General features: G+C 33.5%; 1 protein-coding gene across 1 annotated transcript; it reads left to right on the top strand.

Annotated features, from left to right (window-relative positions):
- The first annotated feature begins 3278 nt into the window (after positions 1 to 3278).
- On the top strand, positions 3279 to 5501 carry LOC130941073 (aspartic proteinase PCS1-like). Its single transcript, XM_057869453.1, has one exon. The coding sequence runs from the start codon at positions 3603 to 3605 to the stop codon at positions 4920 to 4922; it is 1320 nt and encodes a 439-aa protein (XP_057725436.1). The 5' UTR covers positions 3279 to 3602; the 3' UTR covers positions 4923 to 5501.
- Positions 5502 to 22004: the final 16503 nt, after the last annotated feature.

The raw sequence follows: 22004 nt of genomic DNA, 5'->3' as shown, positions 1-22004 counted from the left end.
CTCTAAACCTCAAGATGAAAAAACCTTGCAAGTACATGAAGGAAGGTTGAAGGGATTGAAGAAGGAGAAAAAGGTGCAAACATTTCAAGAGAAAAGGAAAAAAAAGGAAGAAAGAGAAGAGAATTGAATATTTATAAGACACTCGGGGCAAAGGTATCATTTTGCATTCTTCATTAATGACATGCACGATTCTCAAAGAAACTGCCAACGTAACGTACGCCATGCCATAAAGGGACACAAGTTTTCAAAATTTTTAAAAATACGTCAAGTATCCGACCTATACCGAAGGCGGTATACCCGACGTGGAAAATCGAACCTATAAATACTCGAGCTCGACTTCATAAAAGCTTGGACTCAAGTAGGGGCTCAAAATAAAGCCAGACCCAAAAAGATTAAAAGCTCATCTAACAAAGTGGCCTCATCTATTCCTACCCGACCTCATAGAAGTCGGGTGTGACGATGAAAAGTTCAGCCCTACTTATATTATAAGTAACTATGGGTGGCAATAGGGCGGGTTTTTGCTCTACCCGACCCCGTCCCGCCGTACAACAATCCGCACAAAATTCGTCCCGCTTCTACTCACGGGTAGTAAAACGTTGAACCCTAACCCGCTTCTGCGGGTACCTGCCCCGCCTCTACCCGCCGCTATAATTATTAATATCCAATAAATAAAATTAAATTTCAAAATTTATATAACCATCATCACATATATAACATAAATTAAAGTAAAAATTTAAATATGATACAATATTATTAACTATTTACTAATTATTTTACATATATTATACATATTATATATTAAAATTATATATATTATATATATAGCGGGGCGGGTATTACCTAAGCCCGACCCCGGCCCACCCCTCCCAAGAACCCGCCCCGCAAAAAACCCGCCCCGAGTGGGTAGGGGCGGGGTGGGTACCCGCGGGTTCGGGTGGTATTGTCATCCCTATAAGTAACTAACTCTTAAGATATCTCTCACATATTTAGAAGGGAGATCCCAACAACTTTCCTAAAAAAATAGTTATCTACTATTTAAAGGTGAAACTACTTCAAAAGCTAAGGTGGTTATCTTTTCTACTATAAATATAATAAACACCATCAGGTATATTCAGAACCTAATCTACTAAAAACATGCCTAATACCTTTGAAAACTTAAATATCGGAGCCTCTTACAGGTACCACCCCCACCTCCTTACGAAGAACTTGGTCGGCGGTACCTCGCCTCCAACACAAGTCAGACACTGCCTCAGAAGGAGTCTGAAACGCACGTTCAGGCCCAAATTACCGTTTCATGTAACTCTCGGAGCAATTACTATCCCATTATCTAAAGTATCTACAATAATTTTTTATTCTGAAATTGTTAGAGATATAACCATTCATGCATGTTGCCTCTTTCTATTAGTTTAAACTTTTAAAAGAAGTGGTATCATCATATAGTATTAAAATTCTATGTCCAAAAGATTTAGAATTCGATTCTTGATGAACTTCAAAAGAGAAAAAATAACATAAAACAAATAAAAAAATGGTCTATACAAAAAATCAAACAAACTGAGAAACAACTCTTATTTATTTTGTAAAGTTGTATAATTTATTTAATATATATCTAAAAGTTATTGATAATTAATGTAATTATCTTCATGATTAAGTATAAAATATACATATAGTTATAAATAAGACTATAAACTCGGTGACTAGTTGACTACTATATATAGTGCCTGAATTCATAATACACTTCCAACTCAAACTTTTATACTTTACGTTAGCAAGGATCTGGAGAAACTGGAAAGTACTCTTCAATGGTCACACAATTAGTTTAAAATTTTTTTAAAAAAGATCAATGAAAGCTATACTTACGTAACATCATCATCTACCCGGTGATTAAAGACACTAATAATAAAGTAACCTGTGATGTTGTACACAAAGAAAAAAGTGACATGTATGAATGTATATGAGGTAAGTAATAATCCCATCATTATCTCGTGGCTTAGCTTTGAATTTTATTAATTTTGTTCCAATGAAAAATTCGTAATTGCTACTTCATTGCACAACCATACAATTTATTTATGATTATAATTTTCTTTTCTTAATTAATTAGTCCTGGTTTACACGTACACACACGTCAACACTAGTTCATTGATTAATGAAGTAGTGTCACGAAGAAACGATTTTAGTCACAAAAAGAGAGAGTGAAAAAGAAAGAGAAAGACAAAAGCAGCCATCACATAAACGTTTGGAACAAAAACTCGTTACGCCATCGTCCAATTAATTAAAAAACCAAAATCAATGAATGAAAGCATTCAAAAAGGAGTGGCGAGTGGAAAGATAGAGAAAATTCAATGAAATAGATTACACACCAAAACCCGCTTTAATTGTATGTGTAGCATTCATCATATATCATTAAGATGTGAAGCTTCCCATATCCTAAGCTAGATTACTACTACTCTTTGCTGCTGCCAAACAAGAAAATATATAATAACACGCACCAATCCAACCGAAGAAACCGCGTTCATCTTTCTATATTCTTATTCCGGTGATTTTAGGAAGGAAAAAAAAAAAACAAAATTTGTTTTATTTAATATTTATTAATTATTATAATAATTAATAAATATTAAATAAAATAAATTTTTATTATTTTTAACTAATTTATTTTAATTATTAATTTTTTTATTTGGTTGTTTATAATATCCTCTAATCTTACATGTTAAAGACTAATATTTTAGTCTTAAAATCTAAGGACAATCCACTTTAATTATATATATTCATGAATATATCTGTGATGATACTATAAAAAATATGTTAAAAATTAGTTATCAAATTAATTGTATATTAAAATATAAAATTTTTATTAGAAAATTAAATAATATATATTAATATATATAAATATCTAACAATTAATTTTTTGTATATATAATAGTTTTTATAATAATAATAATAATAATAATAATAATAATAATAATAACTAACCAATAATTTATTAAGAGGAATTCTTGCTTTCGAAGATACGAAATGAGATATTATTATTAGTTTATTACTGATTTTTTGTGTTTCTCCTCCTAAAATCCTTTATAAAAATATTAGAACGGAAAAAATAATTCATGTACAATATAATAATGATTCCAGTCTTCCAGAATATGGATCGAAAGTACTTTAAAACCATATAAAGTAAAATACATAATGAGTAGTACTGGTACATCTATAATTATTATTTCTTTTTCCCAATGGTGCTATATATATAAATATACTTTTGATGTTGAAGAGTATACAAGAGATGACAAAGAAAAAGAAGGCAAAACAAAAAAATGAAGATGGTGGACTTCATAATTGATGCAAACATAGGAAATCAGAATAGTAATTTTCTTTTTCTTAACGACTCTTTCCCAATTCATGCTTCTAAATTCTAATCTTCGCTATATAACTAGAACCCCTAAACCACACCCTTCCCTTACCACTCACTCAGAAATTCAGAATAGTAATTTTCTATTTCCTAACTACTATTTCCCAATTCATGCTTCTGATTTTCGCTATATAAATAGAACCCCTAAACCACACCCTTTCCTTGCCACTCACTCTCTCTATCTCTCTTTTTCAAACTCAAAACAATGGCACCGCCACTCTGCATGCTTATCTTCCTCTTGTTCTTCTCGTTCCCTTTCTCATCCTCCTTCACACTCAACAACAACAACTCTCTTTCTTTTCCTCTTACACTAACAGAAACACCTCTCGTCAAACATGTATCTAATTCCATCAACAACAAGAACCAAAGACTCAGGATCCTCTCTTCCTACAACGTCAAATCATCTTTCAAGTATTCCATGGCGCTTGTGGTGTCCCTTCCAATAGGAACACCACCGCAAATTCAACAAATGGTTTTAGACACTGGAAGCCAGCTTTCTTGGATTCAGTGTAACCCAAAACAGAGGACCAATAGCAAAACGACATCGCCACGTCCTCCTACCACGTCGTTTGATCCTTCTCTCTCTTCTTCTTTTTCTCTTCTACCTTGCACCCACCCAGCCTGCAAGCCGCCAGTTCCCGATTTTACCCTCCCCACTAGCTGCGACCAGAATCGCATCTGTCACTACTCCTACTTCTACGCAGACGGCACCTACGCCGAGGGCAAACTCGTCCGAGAAAAACTCGCCCTCTCAAATTCCCAATCTACCCCTCCTTTAATTCTCGGTTGTGCTCAGGACTCCAAAGACCCCTGGGGCATTTTGGGAATGAATCGCGGACGCTTGTCGTTCCCTTCCCAGGCCCAAGTAACCAAATTTAGTTACTGCGTCCCGACCCGCCAGGACCGTTCCAGTTCTGTGACCGGGTCGTTTTACCTTGGGGACAACCCGGATTCTTCACGCTTTCGTTATGTAGACATGTTGACTTTTCCTCAAAGTCAAACCATGCCGAACCTGGACCCCTTGGCTTTCACTGTTCCAATGCAAGGTATTCGAATTGGGGCCACAAAGCTGAACATTCCTCCTTCGGTTTTCAAGCCCGACGCTGGAGGGTCGGGTCAAACCATGGTTGACTCCGGATCCGAGTTAACTTATCTAGTGGACGCGGCTTACAATAGGGTGCGTGAGGAAGTGGTGAGGCTAGTGGGTCCCAGAATCAAGAAGGGGTACGTGTACGGCAATGCTGCGGACATGTGTTTCGATGGAAACGCCGTTGAGATTGGACGGTTGATAGGGGACATGGCATTTGAGTTCGAGAAGGGAGTGGAGATTGTCATACCCAAAGAAAGGGTTCTTGCTGACGTGGGCGGTGGGGTCCACTGTTTGGGGATTGGGAGGTCAGAGAGATTGGGTGCGGCAAGTAACATAATAGGAAATATCCATCAACAAAATCAATGGGTAGAATTTGATCTTGCAAATCATAGACTTGGTTTCGGTGAAGCCGATTGTACAAGATTAGCCAAGTGATGGAGATACAGTGCGCAATGGTGCATGTAATTATGTAACTAACTATATTCGTTGGGACATAGGACACATAGGTGTCGTGTTTTTTCGGCTGTTACTGTACAGAGGAAACACACACGTGTGATCGTGATGATCATGGTGGTTGTAAATCGTACGGCTGAGGAAGGTCGAAGGAAAAAGAAATGTGGGTGTTAACTGTTTGTGTGCTTGGATTGGATATTGTACAAGTAAACGTCAATCGTTTTGGACCGACGCTATGCTGTGGGTCTTCACTTCCCTTGCTCTTAGGCCTTTGCAAAGACGATGCGTCAAAGCTCAATAATAAAATAGTGTACATTATTACCACTATAATCTATGAGTGAGACTCATGACATGATGTATATATCAGAAATAGGAGGGTATATCAATATCAATAATATAATAATATGTGTGACATTATAATAATAATAATAATATAATACTTCTTTGAAAATAACATGTAAACCAATGTCCTTCTTGTGCCTTGTAATCTTGTCTTGTATATTACTATTAGCAAGTGTTATCCACTTATCCTACCATCATATATATATTGCACTTTTAACATATGTGTGTATATTATCGGCAATTATTCTAACTTTATCATATTTTAAATAAAAATAATATTTTTAAAATATATAAAGATTAAATATTATAATTTATCATCCAATAAATAAAATAAAATATTGTCATATAAAAATAATTATAAAATTTTTATTAAAATATTCACCTTATATATACACTTTTCCTTTGCAATGGATAGGCTTAAAATTAATCATGAGATGGATAGAAGTTGAAATTGACTAATTCAACTTAATAATTATTTATTAACAATTCATGTTGAAAGATTTCAATCTTTGCATCAATTGAATAAGCCTATATATTCAGAAGAAACTAGTTCAAAACAAATAAAAGGAAAAGGGAGAATTTTCCATCACGAATTTGAAAAATTACAACCAGAAAAATCATTTTATATATAAGATTTTAATTAGATGCATTGCATCATTGTGGCCACGAGCAAAGGAGGGAACTATTCATTATTGTACACGAACCGGAATTTATGAAGAAGTATATATCTTTATCGGGGCAGTTACCGAAGCAAGTAGAAAAGAAAAGTTGAGTTGAGGTCTCTATAGTCTATTGAATATGACTCATATGATTAATTATTAGTTCACCTAGCTTTAGTAGATTAGACTTTCTAACTAAGCTTACTTCACCACAACGTCCTCTTCATAAAAAAAGGATAAGATTCTCATTTATAAGATGGTAATAAGATGAAAAATAATGAACTTTTAATTTGTTCTTTATGATGATATCTTATAAGTTATAAATAGTAGTATCACTCTAATAGTTCTTTAATATATTTAAAAAGAATTGTTAATTGCTTCACTTTATGAAAAATTAAAGCGATTAATAGTAACAAAGAGATATAGACTAAATAAATAGTTTATAACTAAAACATGAAAATTCTACTTCAAATTATATAATTTTTTTTTAATAAAAATCATATATTGAAAAATTAAGATTAAATAAATTTATTTATAAAGTAATGAATATTGGATAGATATCTTATTGGATAATAATAGGCACTACAAAAAAATTTGGTAATTACGGCGGTTTTTTAAGGTTATTACGGCGGTTTGAACCGCCATTATTATCTTGAACGGCGCTAAAAAAAACCGCCATAATTTGAAGCGCTATTTGGTTATTACGGCGGTTTTCGAAAAACCGCCACAATTACCTGGTTAAAACGGCGGTTTTTGAGTTGGGTTAAAACGGCGGTTCAAACCGCCGTTATTACCTGGTTAAAACGACGGTTTTTAAGTTGGGTTAAAACGGCGGTTCAAACCGCCGTTATTTCCAGGGTAAAACGGCATTTTTTTTATTAGTTAAAACGGCAGTTCAAACCGCCATTATTTCCAGGGTAAAACGGCATTTTTTGTTTGGTTAAAACGGCGTTTATGAACCGCCATTTTTACCTTGGTAGAGTGACATTTTTGGTTGGTTAAAATGGCATTTAAAATCGCTGTTTTTACCAGGTTAAAATGGCATTTTGAACCGCCATTTTTACCCTGATGAGGCATTTTTATTGGTTAAAATGGCATTTAAAACCGCCATTTTTACCGAATTAAAATAACATTTCATGCTGTTTAAAATAGCAGCTACAAACCGCCTTTTTTATCGAATAAAAGTGACAATTTTTATCGTTTAAAAGGCAATTTTTATAGTCATTTTTATCGCGATAAATAAATAATTTTTTATTAAAATTTCCCAATAACAGAAAATCATAATCCATAAACAAAATATTATATAGCTCATGAACAAAGTATTCAACATAATATATGATTTTTTAGTATTGAAAATAAAAAATAATAATTTGTATACAAAATATCAAACATAACATAATTTTTTAACTATAAATATACAACTATAACAATTTTTAATATATACACAAGACAACGTTCACTGAAACCAAGTTTTCATTACGTAAATTCTTGTAAAATCTTTGTTCCAAGTTATCAGTAATCTGCCAAGAAAAAATACCAGAAAAAATTAATAATGACAATTCAATATTAAAAATAACTAAAAAGAATCAGAACCTAAATTAATTCATCAATATTTATTTATATATAAGATATCCCAAGACTGAAATTAGGTGAGATTTGACACCGTTCTTTAACAAAACACAAAACCTTATACGAATAGAATAGATCTACTTGTTCACCTTTCTTTCAACTTCGGATCATGCATTCTTGGGCAAGGTCCTGCAGCAATTTTATGCAAATATAAATAAAAAACAAATAAGTAATAAATAAAATATTACAAGCAAATAAAATCCATAAAGAAAGGACACAACAGCGCACAAGGATCCTGCTTGGTGGGCTCTAGGGAGAATGTACACAGCCTTATATTTAAATCAAACTATTTGCACTAAGGCTCACCCACCCTCTTGTAAAATTGAGAACGTTCCTATAAATAAACTTCTAAAGAATTAATTAACTAACCTCATGAATCTAATTATGATGCCAAGCATAACACTACAAAATCAAGTCATTACTTCTTTACTTTTATTAACTAGGATTTCATTCAAGTGTTTCCTTAGGATGACAGATATGAAGATAAAAGAATATAAACAAAGTCTCTAAAATTTCTTCACAAGAGAGCAACAATCTAGATGATAACAAATAACTCAAATTTCATCATCTGTCATAGAATCCATTAGTTATGGTCAACTCTCATCAATTCTCAATTCTCAGCAAGAAGCAACATAATCAACAAATAAAACTCACCAAGATCGCTACGAGTGTTGACAAAGAGATCATGAGGGCAAAACCGCACCATGTAGAATCCACAACTTTCTTATTGTCCCACATCACTTCTTTGTATCTTTTTCTCTCTTCCTCCGTCAAGTTGTGACCTTTTTCCACACAAGAACAAGAAACACACACCAAATTATAGTAAGAATGAGGAAGTAAATGATTTGGGGAATGAGAGTATAAAATTATAGTAAGAAATTCAACTGCAGTAAAATATTTCAAACTCAACAATAGCAGGCATAAAAAAATAGATAGCATGAATAAACAAGATGTTCTTGACAGAACTTACAACAGCCTGCGGTCCATAAGCAACTAATGAACCACCGAAAAATGGTTCGCTGTAAGGAAAAGGAGCATGTGCTTGAAATCAGAGCAAAAATAGTTATTTAGAAGCTACAACTGAAAGCAGCAAATCTATAAACCAAGAGCTTCACGTACCATTGAGTGAGTACTATTGACTTGTTCGCAATTGAACACAGGATCGGAATGATTCAGTAAGAGGAATGGCTTCATTTAACCCTCCACATATGCATTAGCTGACCTGAAAAAAAAAAAAGATTAAGAACTTAGAAAATAAAGTGTATATGTAATGTATAACACGTAATAGGATTTAAATCAATCCATTCAATGCTCTAAGCACATAAAAGAGTGAAGGGACCTCAAAGAAGTTCTCTTTTCTGTCATATCTAATGAACTTACCGATGTACAAAAGACTTCATTTTCATTATTTATAAAATATATCCTTAAATACAAATTAGCTAATATTTATAAAAATTAAAAAAATAATTAAAAGGATGAATTAATTAAGTGGTAGAACTAACTTTTCAAGTCTATTTCTAAACTTGATCAAATACTTCTCGTTATCTTCTTCAAAAACCTTGTAGATCTTGTCAACGATCTGTTGTCTCTCATTCATATCAAGCTTCCTCACATCAACCTCCCTGCAGAACTATATTATCCAACAAACATTTTCAACTTGTGCTTTTATCAATCATTCAAAACTAATAAGAAAACTTGTGCTTTAATTAAATTTGGAGCAAACTTTAGATTACTTTTGATTAGTTATCCTCTCAAATTATTTGAATTTCAGTTTTCTTCATGGCATGGATTCTAAAAAAGAGCTGAATTTGTTTCATAGCTACAACAACAATAATGAAAAGTATGCCACCAAACAAAGATTGGAATTTATTAATCTCATACTACCAGAGACAAAAGAAAAATGAAGATTAGCTACCTCACATTTAGATCCCCACACCATATCAAAGGCTTGTCTGAATTTTGTGTAACAAATTCTAGAATCCTTTTGTCCCATTTTCTTCTCCTTTGAAATGAGTTTGGTTCCTCTTTCCACCCATTATTTAGAACATATGTATTCAACAACCGAAGGGTTTCGAATTCAACCAAGATTACTCTGCCATCTGGTTCATGCTTTGAAGCTGGCAGCAAAAAAAGTTTTCCATAAGCATTAAAGAAAAGTTATTGGTTAGAATAAAAAATATATAATATAAATAATACAATAGTTTAGAAAATAATTGTAAAATCTCACATTTTACAAATAATTCAGCCACATAAGATTATCAAGGAGAGATTAAACCACCAATTTAGAAGCACAACAAAAGCTGATATACAAAACCACCAATTTAGACACATTAACCATCACACACACATAAAAACAAACACATAGTGCTCAAAACTCAAAATAAGCTACAATTCCTATCTCTCAAAACCCTAACAATCATACAATTAAGATGTCATGCGTAAACCTTAATTATTAATCAAATTGAACAATCAACACAAGAACAAATAGTAATTAATTATATTATTATATCGCAAAATAAAAATAAAAAATTAAAGAAGGGACAAGAGAAAGGACGAGAGAGATCTATAATACTTATAGAAGAACTGAGGAAGTATGGGAGAGCTGTGCTTGTTCTGCTTGTGATGGCTTTGATTTTAGAGATCTTCAATAGAGAGATGTCACCAGAGAAGACGCTGAGGGAGGCGCTGAGGATTTTGGCGGAGAAAGCGCAGAACTAGGATGGAAAGGAGAGGAAGCTGGAGGTGATGTCACCGGAGGAGATTACCACGGGAGGAGATGTCGCCGAAGGAGGTCGTCGCCGGAGAAGATCCGAGATCCGAAAGAAGATCCGAGATCGTCGCACTGGCTAGGAACAGTGACTATGGGAAACAACTTCGACAGTGGTAAAGAAGGAGCGTGTGGCTTGGAACTTTCGACGGTTGAAGACGAAGCGGCGGTGGTAACGATGGATTGAGGAGGATGACGAGGGAGAGATAGAAGCGAGATTAAGCCCGCCGTTTAATGTATATTCACAGTGTTTCAGTTAGGGATTGTTTTTCATTTTATATATGTAGGATACTGGCGGTTCAAAACCGTCAGAATCACTAGAACCGCCACCAAATAGAAATGCAGTTACGACAGCAACAAAAAATGTCATCATGTTTGGGTATTACGGCGGTTCTTCAAAACCGCCGTAATATAAATGCCATTTTAAATCATTTTTTTTTGTAGTGAGGAGACCAACATTTTTAGTATATAAAAAAGGAAAAATTAGTTAGTGTTATGATGGGTAATCGAAGATTGATGGGTTGGACTGATAAGATTGGTCTAATCGTCTGAAGCAGGAGGTTTCTGACTTGGTTCACGTTAGGGAGTCACCGTCCGATTTGTGTGTATGAAGAAATGGGGGTGGTATGTGCAAAGACACTCCGATGTCTAAGTTAGCAAAGAGATAAGTAGGTTTAGAGAATATTAGAACTTAGAGATACTTGAGGGATGTCAGTGTATTTATAGTGGTGAACCAATAATTATCGTTGGAGTAGTTTCACTTTTTAAGAAAGATAACCGTCCATTTATTTTAGAAAAGTTGAGATATGACTCTTGGAAGTGAATTAAAAGATTTTAGGAGTAATTACTTATTTGAATATGTGTTGACTGCCAGCTAATTTTTACTCTCGATTTCCTTAAGACAGGTCGAGATTAGATCCGACTTCTTGAAAAAAAGTTTTGTATCAAATGAGGGTCAATCATTGAATTGAGCCTTTAGTTTGGACTTGAACCTTAGTATTGGATCAAGATATGAACAGTTAGTATTAATTTAAATATAAGATAAAATCCAATGCAAAATTGTTGGCCACCTACAGTTTTTCACTTTTTCTTACCTTATTTTAAATCATCAATATCTAAAATCTATTGAACTACAACTAGTTTTCATCATAAATATCTTTTTTTTTAAATATTTTCTATAAATTCAGCTATGAATTCATCAGTTTACACCAACAAAGTGTTTAGCAAGCAAGCAAAAGATATCTTGTCAAAGTACATGTATATACTCTTTAGACTACATTTGTTTTGATATTATTTATAGGTGGATACTCCGGTAAAGTTGTCAAATTCAACTTTTTGTAAAGATGTTTTCCATCTTGTGGTTGTTATTGATTTAAAAGCGTATCACTAAAAGTGTTGCTTTAAAAAGAAAGTGTTACCCTTAATCGTTAACTTGGCTCTGATACCAATTTTTCAAATATCTTTCTTTGGTTGGGTTTGCATTGTTAAAATCTTCTATTTCTTTTAACAATTTTTCTATTTCTCTTGTTATACATTCTATACAATTTTTACAGAATTGTTCTACTTCTTCTCTATTTCTTGTGTAAATGTTATTATTCTGTAATCTTACTTCATAATATCTTTTTTGACTTTTCTGAAGATCTAGATCATTTTTTAATTCTTGTAGCGTTTGATTTGCTAAACCAGGCATTTTATATGGGGATAATTGTCTCCCTGATAACACTTTTTAGCAACTCCATGTGAAATATAAGTTTTTTCAGGTTTTTGAAGTCCTTCAATAAAACTTATAGTAAAATAAAGATTTTGAGAAAAATCATTTTGTATTGATTTTAAGAATTCGGTGTCATTACAATTGACATTAGTTAAAATCATTAATTTCTGATCTATTAATTTTGATAGCTTAATTATTTCTTCTCTTAAATCCTCTAATTTATTTTTTTCCATTAGGTGACGCTTTTCTTGTAAAGAGCTACGGTTTTTAAGTGTTATGTAGATAGAAATGTGGTTTTAGAACATATGGCTTAGATTTTGCCACGTAGGCATCTTTAGGAAAAGTTGTTTTTGGCAACTTTATGTGAGTGGTGCCCTTATTTATATTCTGGTTTAAGAAAGTTGATCATGTTTAAAATGAATAAAATTTAGTAATAAAGAGACTCAACAACTCAATTTATATTTATCCAATTTTATAAAAATCGGATATCAGAATAAGAATTAGGTTTCACTTGTTTAAATAAATAATTAATTCTTAAAATATTTTTTATTTATTTAAAATAAAAAACTGACTTTTTAAAAAAAAATTATTTATCAATAAAAATAAAATTATTTTAAAAAATAATTATTAATTATACTATAAATATACTTATATTTTTATATATATTTAAAATTTAATCTACTAAAAATTTATTAAAATTTTTATTAACTTAAGTATTAAAATTTTTTATAGGTTCTGCTTTCTACTTTCTCACAAAAAAACTCACAATAATACTTTAGTACCAAAAATTAAACGGTGGCAAAAAAAATTTTAAACCTCACGTTTAGACAAAAAAATAATTTAATTTCAGATAATCCTCATGCATAAGGACAAAATTTAGTCGGCAAGGATTATGTTCAGTTAGAATATTTTATATCTTATTCTTTATTAATTATTATAGAAAAAGTAAAAAAAATTAAGAAAAATACAAATACAACCCCCCCCCCCCCCCTCTTCTTTTTCTTTACATATTGCATGTGTATGGGAATCTGTCCTCATTTTTTACTCCCAAACTCTGCCTCTATTCATCCAATATATATGTTTCATTCTTTTTCTTTTTCACTTAGAAGAAAAATTAATTTTAATTAAATAAAAAATATATAAAAAAAGAGAAATGCTGTGTAGACCAGGAACAAGAAGGAAGGAAAGTCAGCAGCGGCGGTTGTGAATGCAATCGTGGCAAAAGATTCTACGAATGAAGGGAATGAAATGAAGTGGGGTCCACAAAATGAAGGGACACCTCAGCTTCTTCAACTTCAAGGACCGCCAAACACACTAACTGCTTCCACATAATCCCTCACAATCACATCCTTCACATGATTTAAAAAAACGTGTCCTTTATAATGTTTTATTCTTTTTTTTTTTAAATATACTATATTAATACATTTTATTCACATTTAAAAAATTAATCAATATTTTCCTCTTTTTCTTTTTCTAACGTTGTGTGTGTTGCCTTCCCTTTACACCTCTATCCTTTTTTTTTTCTTTTTTACAAATGCTGTGGCTTCGTCTTCTACAAATGACTTTCGATTCAATCAAAGTATATGGCCTTTTTTAAAAAATAAAAAATCTTGCTTACGAAGGTGTTCAGTTCTCTTTTCTGTTAAAACGGAAGCGAAATATTGGGCACAATAGTAATGCCTATGAAACTATTTTATTTTAAGAAAAAAAAATAATTAAAACAAAACTTGAAACTCCCCCTATTTCTCAAAGCAATTTTGATAAGTACGTAATGATGTTTATAAATAATGTGAACGATGAATTTTAAAATTAACTTAATAAAATAAAAAAATATATCACTCTAAATTATTTTATAAATTTTAAATTAGAATAAATTATATTTATTAATAAATTGAACATTTAATTATTATTAAATATATATAAATAAATTAAATTAAAAAAATAATTATTTAATTAAAAATAATAAATATAATTATCTACATACTTATTAAATTAAACATATAACAGTCACCAAAAAAAATTAAACATATAACATATCTATTTATTCACATTATTTAATATTTTTATTATCTATTTATACTTTTCTTTCTCACAGAGTCTAGAGTATGGTGTCAAATAGTGGATAATGAAAAGTGGTTTGTACACACCCAAGGTGACTGACTATATATATATTACGCTCTTGAAAATGCATAATTAATAGGAGCAATGGCAATCCCCGTGATCTTCTGTAACTTTGTCTTGTTTTGTGCCATCATGTATTGATAACATCTTCATTGTGAGATAGACATTATATAGTACTACCAACTAACAAATAATAATAATAATATAATAAAAATAGATAAATTATATATATATATATATATATATATATATATATATATATATATATATATCTTCAAAATTTTAAAAACATTATTGTAGATTGACGTATTAGTGACATATCTGCAAATACTTTCTGTTTCTACACTGGCCCAACACTAAGGCCCAGGTTTAAATACACCAAAAGGCCCAATCCAAAGATTGGTCTTCGTTATTCACCAACCTCTGTAGAAGAGGTCGGACTCAACGCAGACTTCTTTCTAAAGAAGTCGGGCTCAAGAGATAGCTGGCAGATAACACTTATTCAAATAAGTAACTGCCCCTAAAATCTCTCTAACCACTTCTAGAAGCCATATCCCAACAATCCCTAGATAAAAGGGACGGTTATCCACCTAAAAAGGTGGCACTACTCCAACGGTGGTTATTGGATCACCACTATAAATACCCTGACACCCCTCAGGTATCTCTAAGTTCCAATACATTCTAAACCTGCTTAACCCCATGCTGACTTAGGCATCGGAGTGTCTTTGCAGGTACCACCCCCATCTCTTGGAACACACAACTCGGAGGCGGCTCCCAGACGTAAACCAAGTCGGAGACCACACTCCTCCAGCGCTTGGGCCTCAAACAAGTCCAACCACCATCCGGTTCTAGGTAAGCCCCGGAACATTGGCGCCGTTGCCGGGGACCTGGAGCTCAATCCTTGATAATGGCGGATGATCAACAAGATGGTCGGACAACCTCTCGACATGAATAAGACGCAAGAATGTTAAAAAGAAGCTGGAATACAGTTTCTATGGATACCAGAAATCCCATAAAAACTTCTCCCAATGGAGAGAGGATATCAAATAGGGATGATGATTCTACTTCTACAGTTAAATTGGATTAAATCAAACAAAAGAGAAGAAAGCATCGTCCCAAGGCCATTGTAGAAAGCAAACCAAAACGAACTCGAAAGCCAATTGAATAAAAGAATTTTCAATTCAGAAAATTCAATTGGCAAAAGAAGTTACGTGAAAAAAAAGGACGAACTCAAAAGCCAATTGAATAAAAGAATTTTCAATTCAAAAAATTCAATTGGCAAAAGAAGTTACGTGAAAAAAAAAACGAACTCGAAAGTCAATTGAATAAAAGAATTTTCAATTTAGAAAATTCAATTGGCAAAAGAAGTTACGTAAAAAAAAAAAGAGGAAAAGGGAACGTGACTAATCCCAACCTCTTCGTGAAATTGGATGGACAATGACATCTGTGCCGACTTACAATCCCGAAAAAATCCAAGATACCCACTCATGGAATGGAGCAGTTGCATGTTCCAAATACATCAGTAATTGAAAAAAGAAGAGAAGGGAAAGCATTGTTGGTAAAAACAATGAAACCTTTCTTTTCAACTTATGCCAAAAAGTGCAGCATCAGTCCATTTGAATGCAACCCAATCCGACAATGAAGTGATGAATCCTGTTTTTTCTTCATTGGATTCACATATCAATTACAACAGTGAATAACACAAAGAATTCTCATGGTACATCTTTCGTTGGTTGCTCACAAATTACATCACTGCCAATGAATATGGAAAAAAATATTCCTGTGGTAGAATTTGATGTTGTTTGCACACCAATAAAGATGGATGTCTTCCAAGAAGAAAACTGGAATCCGATCCAAAGAAAAAAGAAAGTCGGGGTGACAAAGGCCCAGTCTTCATTGGAAGGAATGATGGTCAGACTTTTCTTCAAAGGTCGGATGAGCCGGGAGCTCACAAAGAAAATTCGACCTCTTTTAGAGAGCTCACGAATAAAAGTCCGACCTCTTTTAAAGGTCAGACATTACAATAAAGTCGGATGAGTTGGGAGCCCACCAAAGAAAATCCGACCTCTTTTAGAGAGCTCACGAATAAAAGTCCGACCTCTTTTAAAGGTCAGACATTACAATAAAGTCGGATGAGTTGGGAGCTCACCAAAGAAAATTCGACCTCTTTTAGATCCCATGAAAAAAGTCCGACCTCTTTTAAAGGTTAGACTCTACAATGAGGTCTAAAACCTCATTGCTCAGAAGAATCCGACCTCTTTAGATCCGACAAAGAAAAAATCCGACCTCATTTTTGAGTCTGTAAAAAATCCGACCTCTTTCACGATCAACTCTACAATGAGGTCAAAAACCTCGAAGAATATCAGAAAGAGATTCAGACTTCTTTTAAAGATCAGAGTCTACAATGAGGTCGAAAACCTCCAAACTTAGAAAGAAAGCCCGACCTCTTTCCAAGCCTAGAAAGAAGAATCCGACCTCTTCTAAAGATCCAAGCTTATGAAGATAATTTGACCTCCTCTGAGGATTCAAGTCTACAAATAAAAATCCGACTTCCTTTAAGAGCTTACAAAGAAAAGTCCGACTTCTTTCTTGAGGTACAACTTCGAGAACCAGATCCCAAGCATAAATGGCCATGAGAAGGTCATACGAAGAAATTTCTCAACTGACAACCTCGTCTTGATCCAAAATGACATCGGACCAAAAGCGGACGAAGAAAAGCCAACACCAAAATGAAAAGATCCAACAAAGTCACTTAAGACTTGAAAAAGAACTACTACAACATACTCAACTTACTCAAAAACAATCTACCTAGATTGTGCCATGTTTACAACAAAAGGGATACTACAGCTAGAAAGTGCACCTTACTCCTTAATGCACACTTTTTCCGACTTGAAGTGATGAGATCCAAAGTGGCGTAAGAAGTTATAAATGCAAATCGTGGTCCGACCTCATTAAGCCACTTGTACTAAATCAAACTGGCAAGGGGCAAAGCCTAAAACGAATTGCACAAATAACTTAAGGACAACGTGATCATAATCAAACATCAACACGAAGAAGATGTAAACCCGACGTCACAACAATTTGTTTAAAGCAAATTGAGAAAGGGCGGTGATTTATAAGAATGCCTCCTCAAGCCAAGAGATAAGTATCCAACCTTACTAAGTTGACACAACAAGTATAAAACAAGTTATCCGACCTCCCAAAAAGAGAGTCCAAAATAACTTGTAAAAGTCACATAGCAACAAATAGTAAGATTCAAGAATGGCATGACTGAATACTCGAGTCCGACTTTATGAAGCTCGACCTCGAGTAGGGGTACTGGCTTATCATGAAAGCTAAGTCCAAAATTATTAAAAACTAAAGACAACATTCTACAATGATGCTAGAGCACGAAAGAAGAACGTGACCCCCTTCCAAAAACCTGAGAGCAAACTCAGATAAGGAAAGAGCTCTTGAGACAAAGGATGGCTACGAGATTCGCCGCAACAGACCTCATCTTGATAAGAAAAAATATCAGGCTACTGAGTTCGGGCGAATGAAAGCTGACAACAAAAAGGATAGGACCGTACAAGATTACTGAGATCTTAGGAAAAGGTTATTACAAGGTGACTGACTTAAACAGCACCGAGCTACCAAGGTCGTGGCATGCTTGTAACATGAAAAGGGTTTTTAACGAGGCATCGTAGTAGAGACTAAGGGATCATAGATAGTGAAAAACCCTTAGTAGCAATAAAAGTACCTTCACAAATAAATAAAGATCTTTTATCTCTTATAAATTCCTTCTCGTTTTTCTTTCTTTCTACGAAACGCGCCGACTTAAGCTCGACAAAGCGTGAAAATCCCATGAACCGACCTAGATGGTCGTCAGGATAAAACGACGAGGTACAAGTCGGTGTAAAGAGGTTATAAAAGTCGATCGTAATAAACTCGGAAATTATCTGACATACAAGTCGGAAAAACCGAGAAAAAAGGAAACGCATCGCAAAAATAACCTAAATCATAAGAGCTCAATAAATCAAAAATTGAGTATAAGGAATACCAAAAAGAGATCAGGAAACCTATTGAAAGCACTAAGGCAAAAGGCTGTCCCGAGTTGTTAAGGAAAACTTAACTTAAAGAAAGGGACAGTCAGCCAAGAAAAAGGTTTTTCAAAACAAAGATCAAAAAGGTTTTTTCTAAGATTACCAAAATCTTAGAAAAGGGCTACTACAAAGTGTCTAATTTCGAGGGTGAAAAACTACTCAGGTCGCAACACACCTCCAACATAAGGAGATAAAACAATTCCTTATGAAAATTGATTTTCTACAATTAACACACACCAATTGAAGCTCGATAAACCGCGAAAGTCACGGGCCGATCATATAGAAATCGCCTGGATGAAGCGACGAAGAACCAATTGGTGGAAAGAAGTTACATATGCGAATTGGAAAGAAAACACCTCGAAACAGCTCGGGCCAAACGGGTTGAAAAAGTTGTGTTTAAAACAAGTCGCAAAAGTAACTTAACTAAATATGCCCCTTGAGGCATAAATACGATCTAACAACTCGATCCACACGGATAACAAATGGATCGTACAAAATCTCAAGCCCACAATCTCATCTCTACAAGTTCTAAAAATAAACGACCTAGTCGTATAAAATGGAACACTTTCACAAAAACAAGTTGTTCCAAGAAAACTCGTTCTAGCATTCACAACAACATAAGGATAACTTGGATTAAACGAGTTATGCCAGTCAACCATATTTTCAACGAAATAGTGTTAAGCACAAGTCGTGTCTATCTAAAAGCGAAGCTTTAAAAGTGATTTGTATCAAAATGAATCACTTCAAACGACTCGTATAGAAACGAGTTAAAAAGGAAGGATTGTAAACGTTTTTGAACAAAATCGAAACGTAAAAACTATCCTCCAAAACAACTTGGATAAAACAAGTTGTATCATACACAAGGACGACAACCTTGTAAAAACTAGAAAGGGGAGGGAATAAGCATATAATCCCTTCACCTAAGGCGCCAATTTATGCTCGACAAAGCGCAAAAATCACGAGCTGGCCTTTTCAATGGTCGCTCGGATAAAGCGACGAGGTATAAATTGGTGTCCAATGGTTATAATACGGCTTGATGATTTAAAACAACTCAAGCCCATGAGTTGAACAAAATCGAGTAAAAAATAACCATATGATCTAAGTAATTTAAATTGCGCAAAACAACTTGATATATAACGAGTTGTGCTTCAAAAAAGTGACTTGTATAAAAAACAAGTCATCTAGAAAACTCAGAATGAATGAGTTCAACAAAAAAGGCTTCATTCGAAAATCCTTTCTGCTTGATTGCTCGAGTCCGACTTCATAAAGCTCGACCTCGAGCAGGGGCATAATGGATAAAGCAACGAAGTCCGATGGTTATAAAGATGATCTGATAGTTTAAAAGGACTCAAAATAAACAATTTGTACTTGAAACAAGTTGTAAAGTCCTAAAAACAGCTCGAATTTAAATGAGTTGTATGAAATTAGATCAAGAAATAGCCACGTTTTAATTAAACGATTTGAAATGAAACAAATCGTAAGACCTTAAAACTACTCGCATCGAACGAGCTAGATGAGGTTATACTAAAAAATAATTACGAGTTTTGAAATAAACGATTTGTATCAAAACAAGTCGTAAGAAATCAGAATAAGTTTCAGAAAGGTGATTTGTATTAAAACAAGTCATGCATCCTCAAAACAGTTCGAACTGAACGAGTTGTACAAAATTAGGATAAGAAATGTTTTCTGGTTAAGCACGATGTGCTAAAACCAGTCATACAAAGCCTACAAGCCTTAAATAACTCAGAAAGAACGAGTTGTACCAATCAGTCTTAGAAAAAAGACTTGGCCAAAAACAAGTCGTTTAAAGAGGGAAAAGTATTTATAGCACGCCAGGGGCATAAGGGTAAATTGACGCGATCATTAAAGAAACGCGCTGTTACCAATGTAACTGCTCCCACGTGTAAATGCGAAAACCCCAACAGACGCGACGTTTGATTAGACTTGGCGGTTAAGAAATCTAAAATCATGTCAGTTTTAAAAGTCACGTCAGCTACAGACCAAGTTCAATACTCGAATCCAACTCATAAACAAAAGAGATTGGACTCGAGTAGGGGCACTGTTCCTACACTGGCCCAACACTAAGGCCCAGGTTCAAATACACCAAAAGGCCCAATCCAAAGATTGGCCTTCGTTATTCACCGACCTCTGTAGAAGAGGTCGGACTCAACGCAGACTTCTTTCTAAAGAAGTCGGGCTCAAGAGATAGCTGGCAGATAACACTTATTCAAATAAGTAACTGCCCCTAAAATCTCTCTAACCACTTCTAGAAGCCATATCCCAACAATCCCTAGATAAAAGGGACGGTTATCCACCTAAAAAGGTGGCACTACTCCAACGGTGGTTATTGGATCACCACTATAAATACCCTGACACCCCTCAGGTATCTCTAAGTTCCAATACATTCTAAACCTGCTTAACCCCATGCTGACTTAGGCATCGGAGTGTCTTTGCAGGTACCACCCCCATCTCTTGGAACACACAACTCGGAGGCGGCTCCCAGACGTAAACCAAGTCGGAGACCACACTCCTCCACCGCTTAGGCCTCAAACAAGTCCAACCACCATCCGGTTCTAGGTAAGCCCCGGAACACTTTCCATGTCACAGAGTATCAACATTTGAAAATATTTTTGGAACGTATTAAAACGATTAGGATATAGTTAAAATCAAATGTTATGAATAAAAATGAAACCAAACGTAAATGTGGAGAACATAACACATGTTTATATTGTTCAGCGAAATTTTTTGTATGTAAGAATATATAAAAAAATACCCTTAAAATATATTGGAAACCACTTTAATATAGTAATATTTTTATTAAAAATAAATATGAGATTATTACAACAAGTATCACATATTCTTCCCGTATCATATAAATATATCTCACATATCTGAAAATATTTTTATACAATATACTAATAAGAGTATATGATACTTAGTTACTTACCATAATTTCATATTTATTTTTAATAAAATATTTGTTACCGTATTAAACAAGTTTCTTTAAAATATATGTTTTTTTTTCATAAAAATATTTACTGAAACGTTAATTTAGAATTACCATGATATATCATTGTCACATCTATCAGTTTTGAATTGTCATATTAGTATTTTTGTTAACAATATTAATTCCAAGAATATAATTAGAATATATTTGATATTAAGAATAAAAACTAAAACAAATTAAATAAATTTTAAAAATATTTCGTTACAAAAAAAATATTTAGATTCGTGTCCGATCACTTAATATGAAATGCTTAGATTACTCTATTTACGTAAATATTAATTAGCCGTAATTTTAGTTTTTATATATGAATACAATCTTTTTTACAGATAGTCCTAAATATTCACTTTTTGCACTGAACCACCAATTCCATATTTCTACAATAAAATAAAATAAAGACGTAGTTGTGAAGCAATGGCAGGAAGAAAGACACCTGGTATTTGCAAATCCACAAGATGATATAATAGTGGGTCCAAACGTTACATTACATTACATTTGCACTTAGCTGAATGGCTACGATAAATGTACAAGAAGTTGACGAGTACATTAAAGATCCATTTTGTTTAAAAGATAAGTAGAGAGAAGAAAACTAAGGCATGCATTTCTGAAGTGCTGTTGGAACTTCATGATATATACTAAGCACTTTATTATATATATCCGATATCTGATGATGAAAGTTATGGCCGGGATTTTAAGCAACGTAGTTAAAAGTCCTATAGCTTGCGGATTTATGTGCCTTAGCTAATTTG

The sequence above is a fragment of the Arachis stenosperma genome, chromosome 7 (genome assembly GCF_014773155.1).
Source record: "Arachis stenosperma cultivar V10309 chromosome 7, arast.V10309.gnm1.PFL2, whole genome shotgun sequence".
Taxonomy (NCBI): Eukaryota; Viridiplantae; Streptophyta; class Magnoliopsida; order Fabales; family Fabaceae; genus Arachis; species Arachis stenosperma.
Note: the sequence above shows the minus strand (reverse complement) of the source record. Positions and strands in the feature narration are given on the sequence as shown.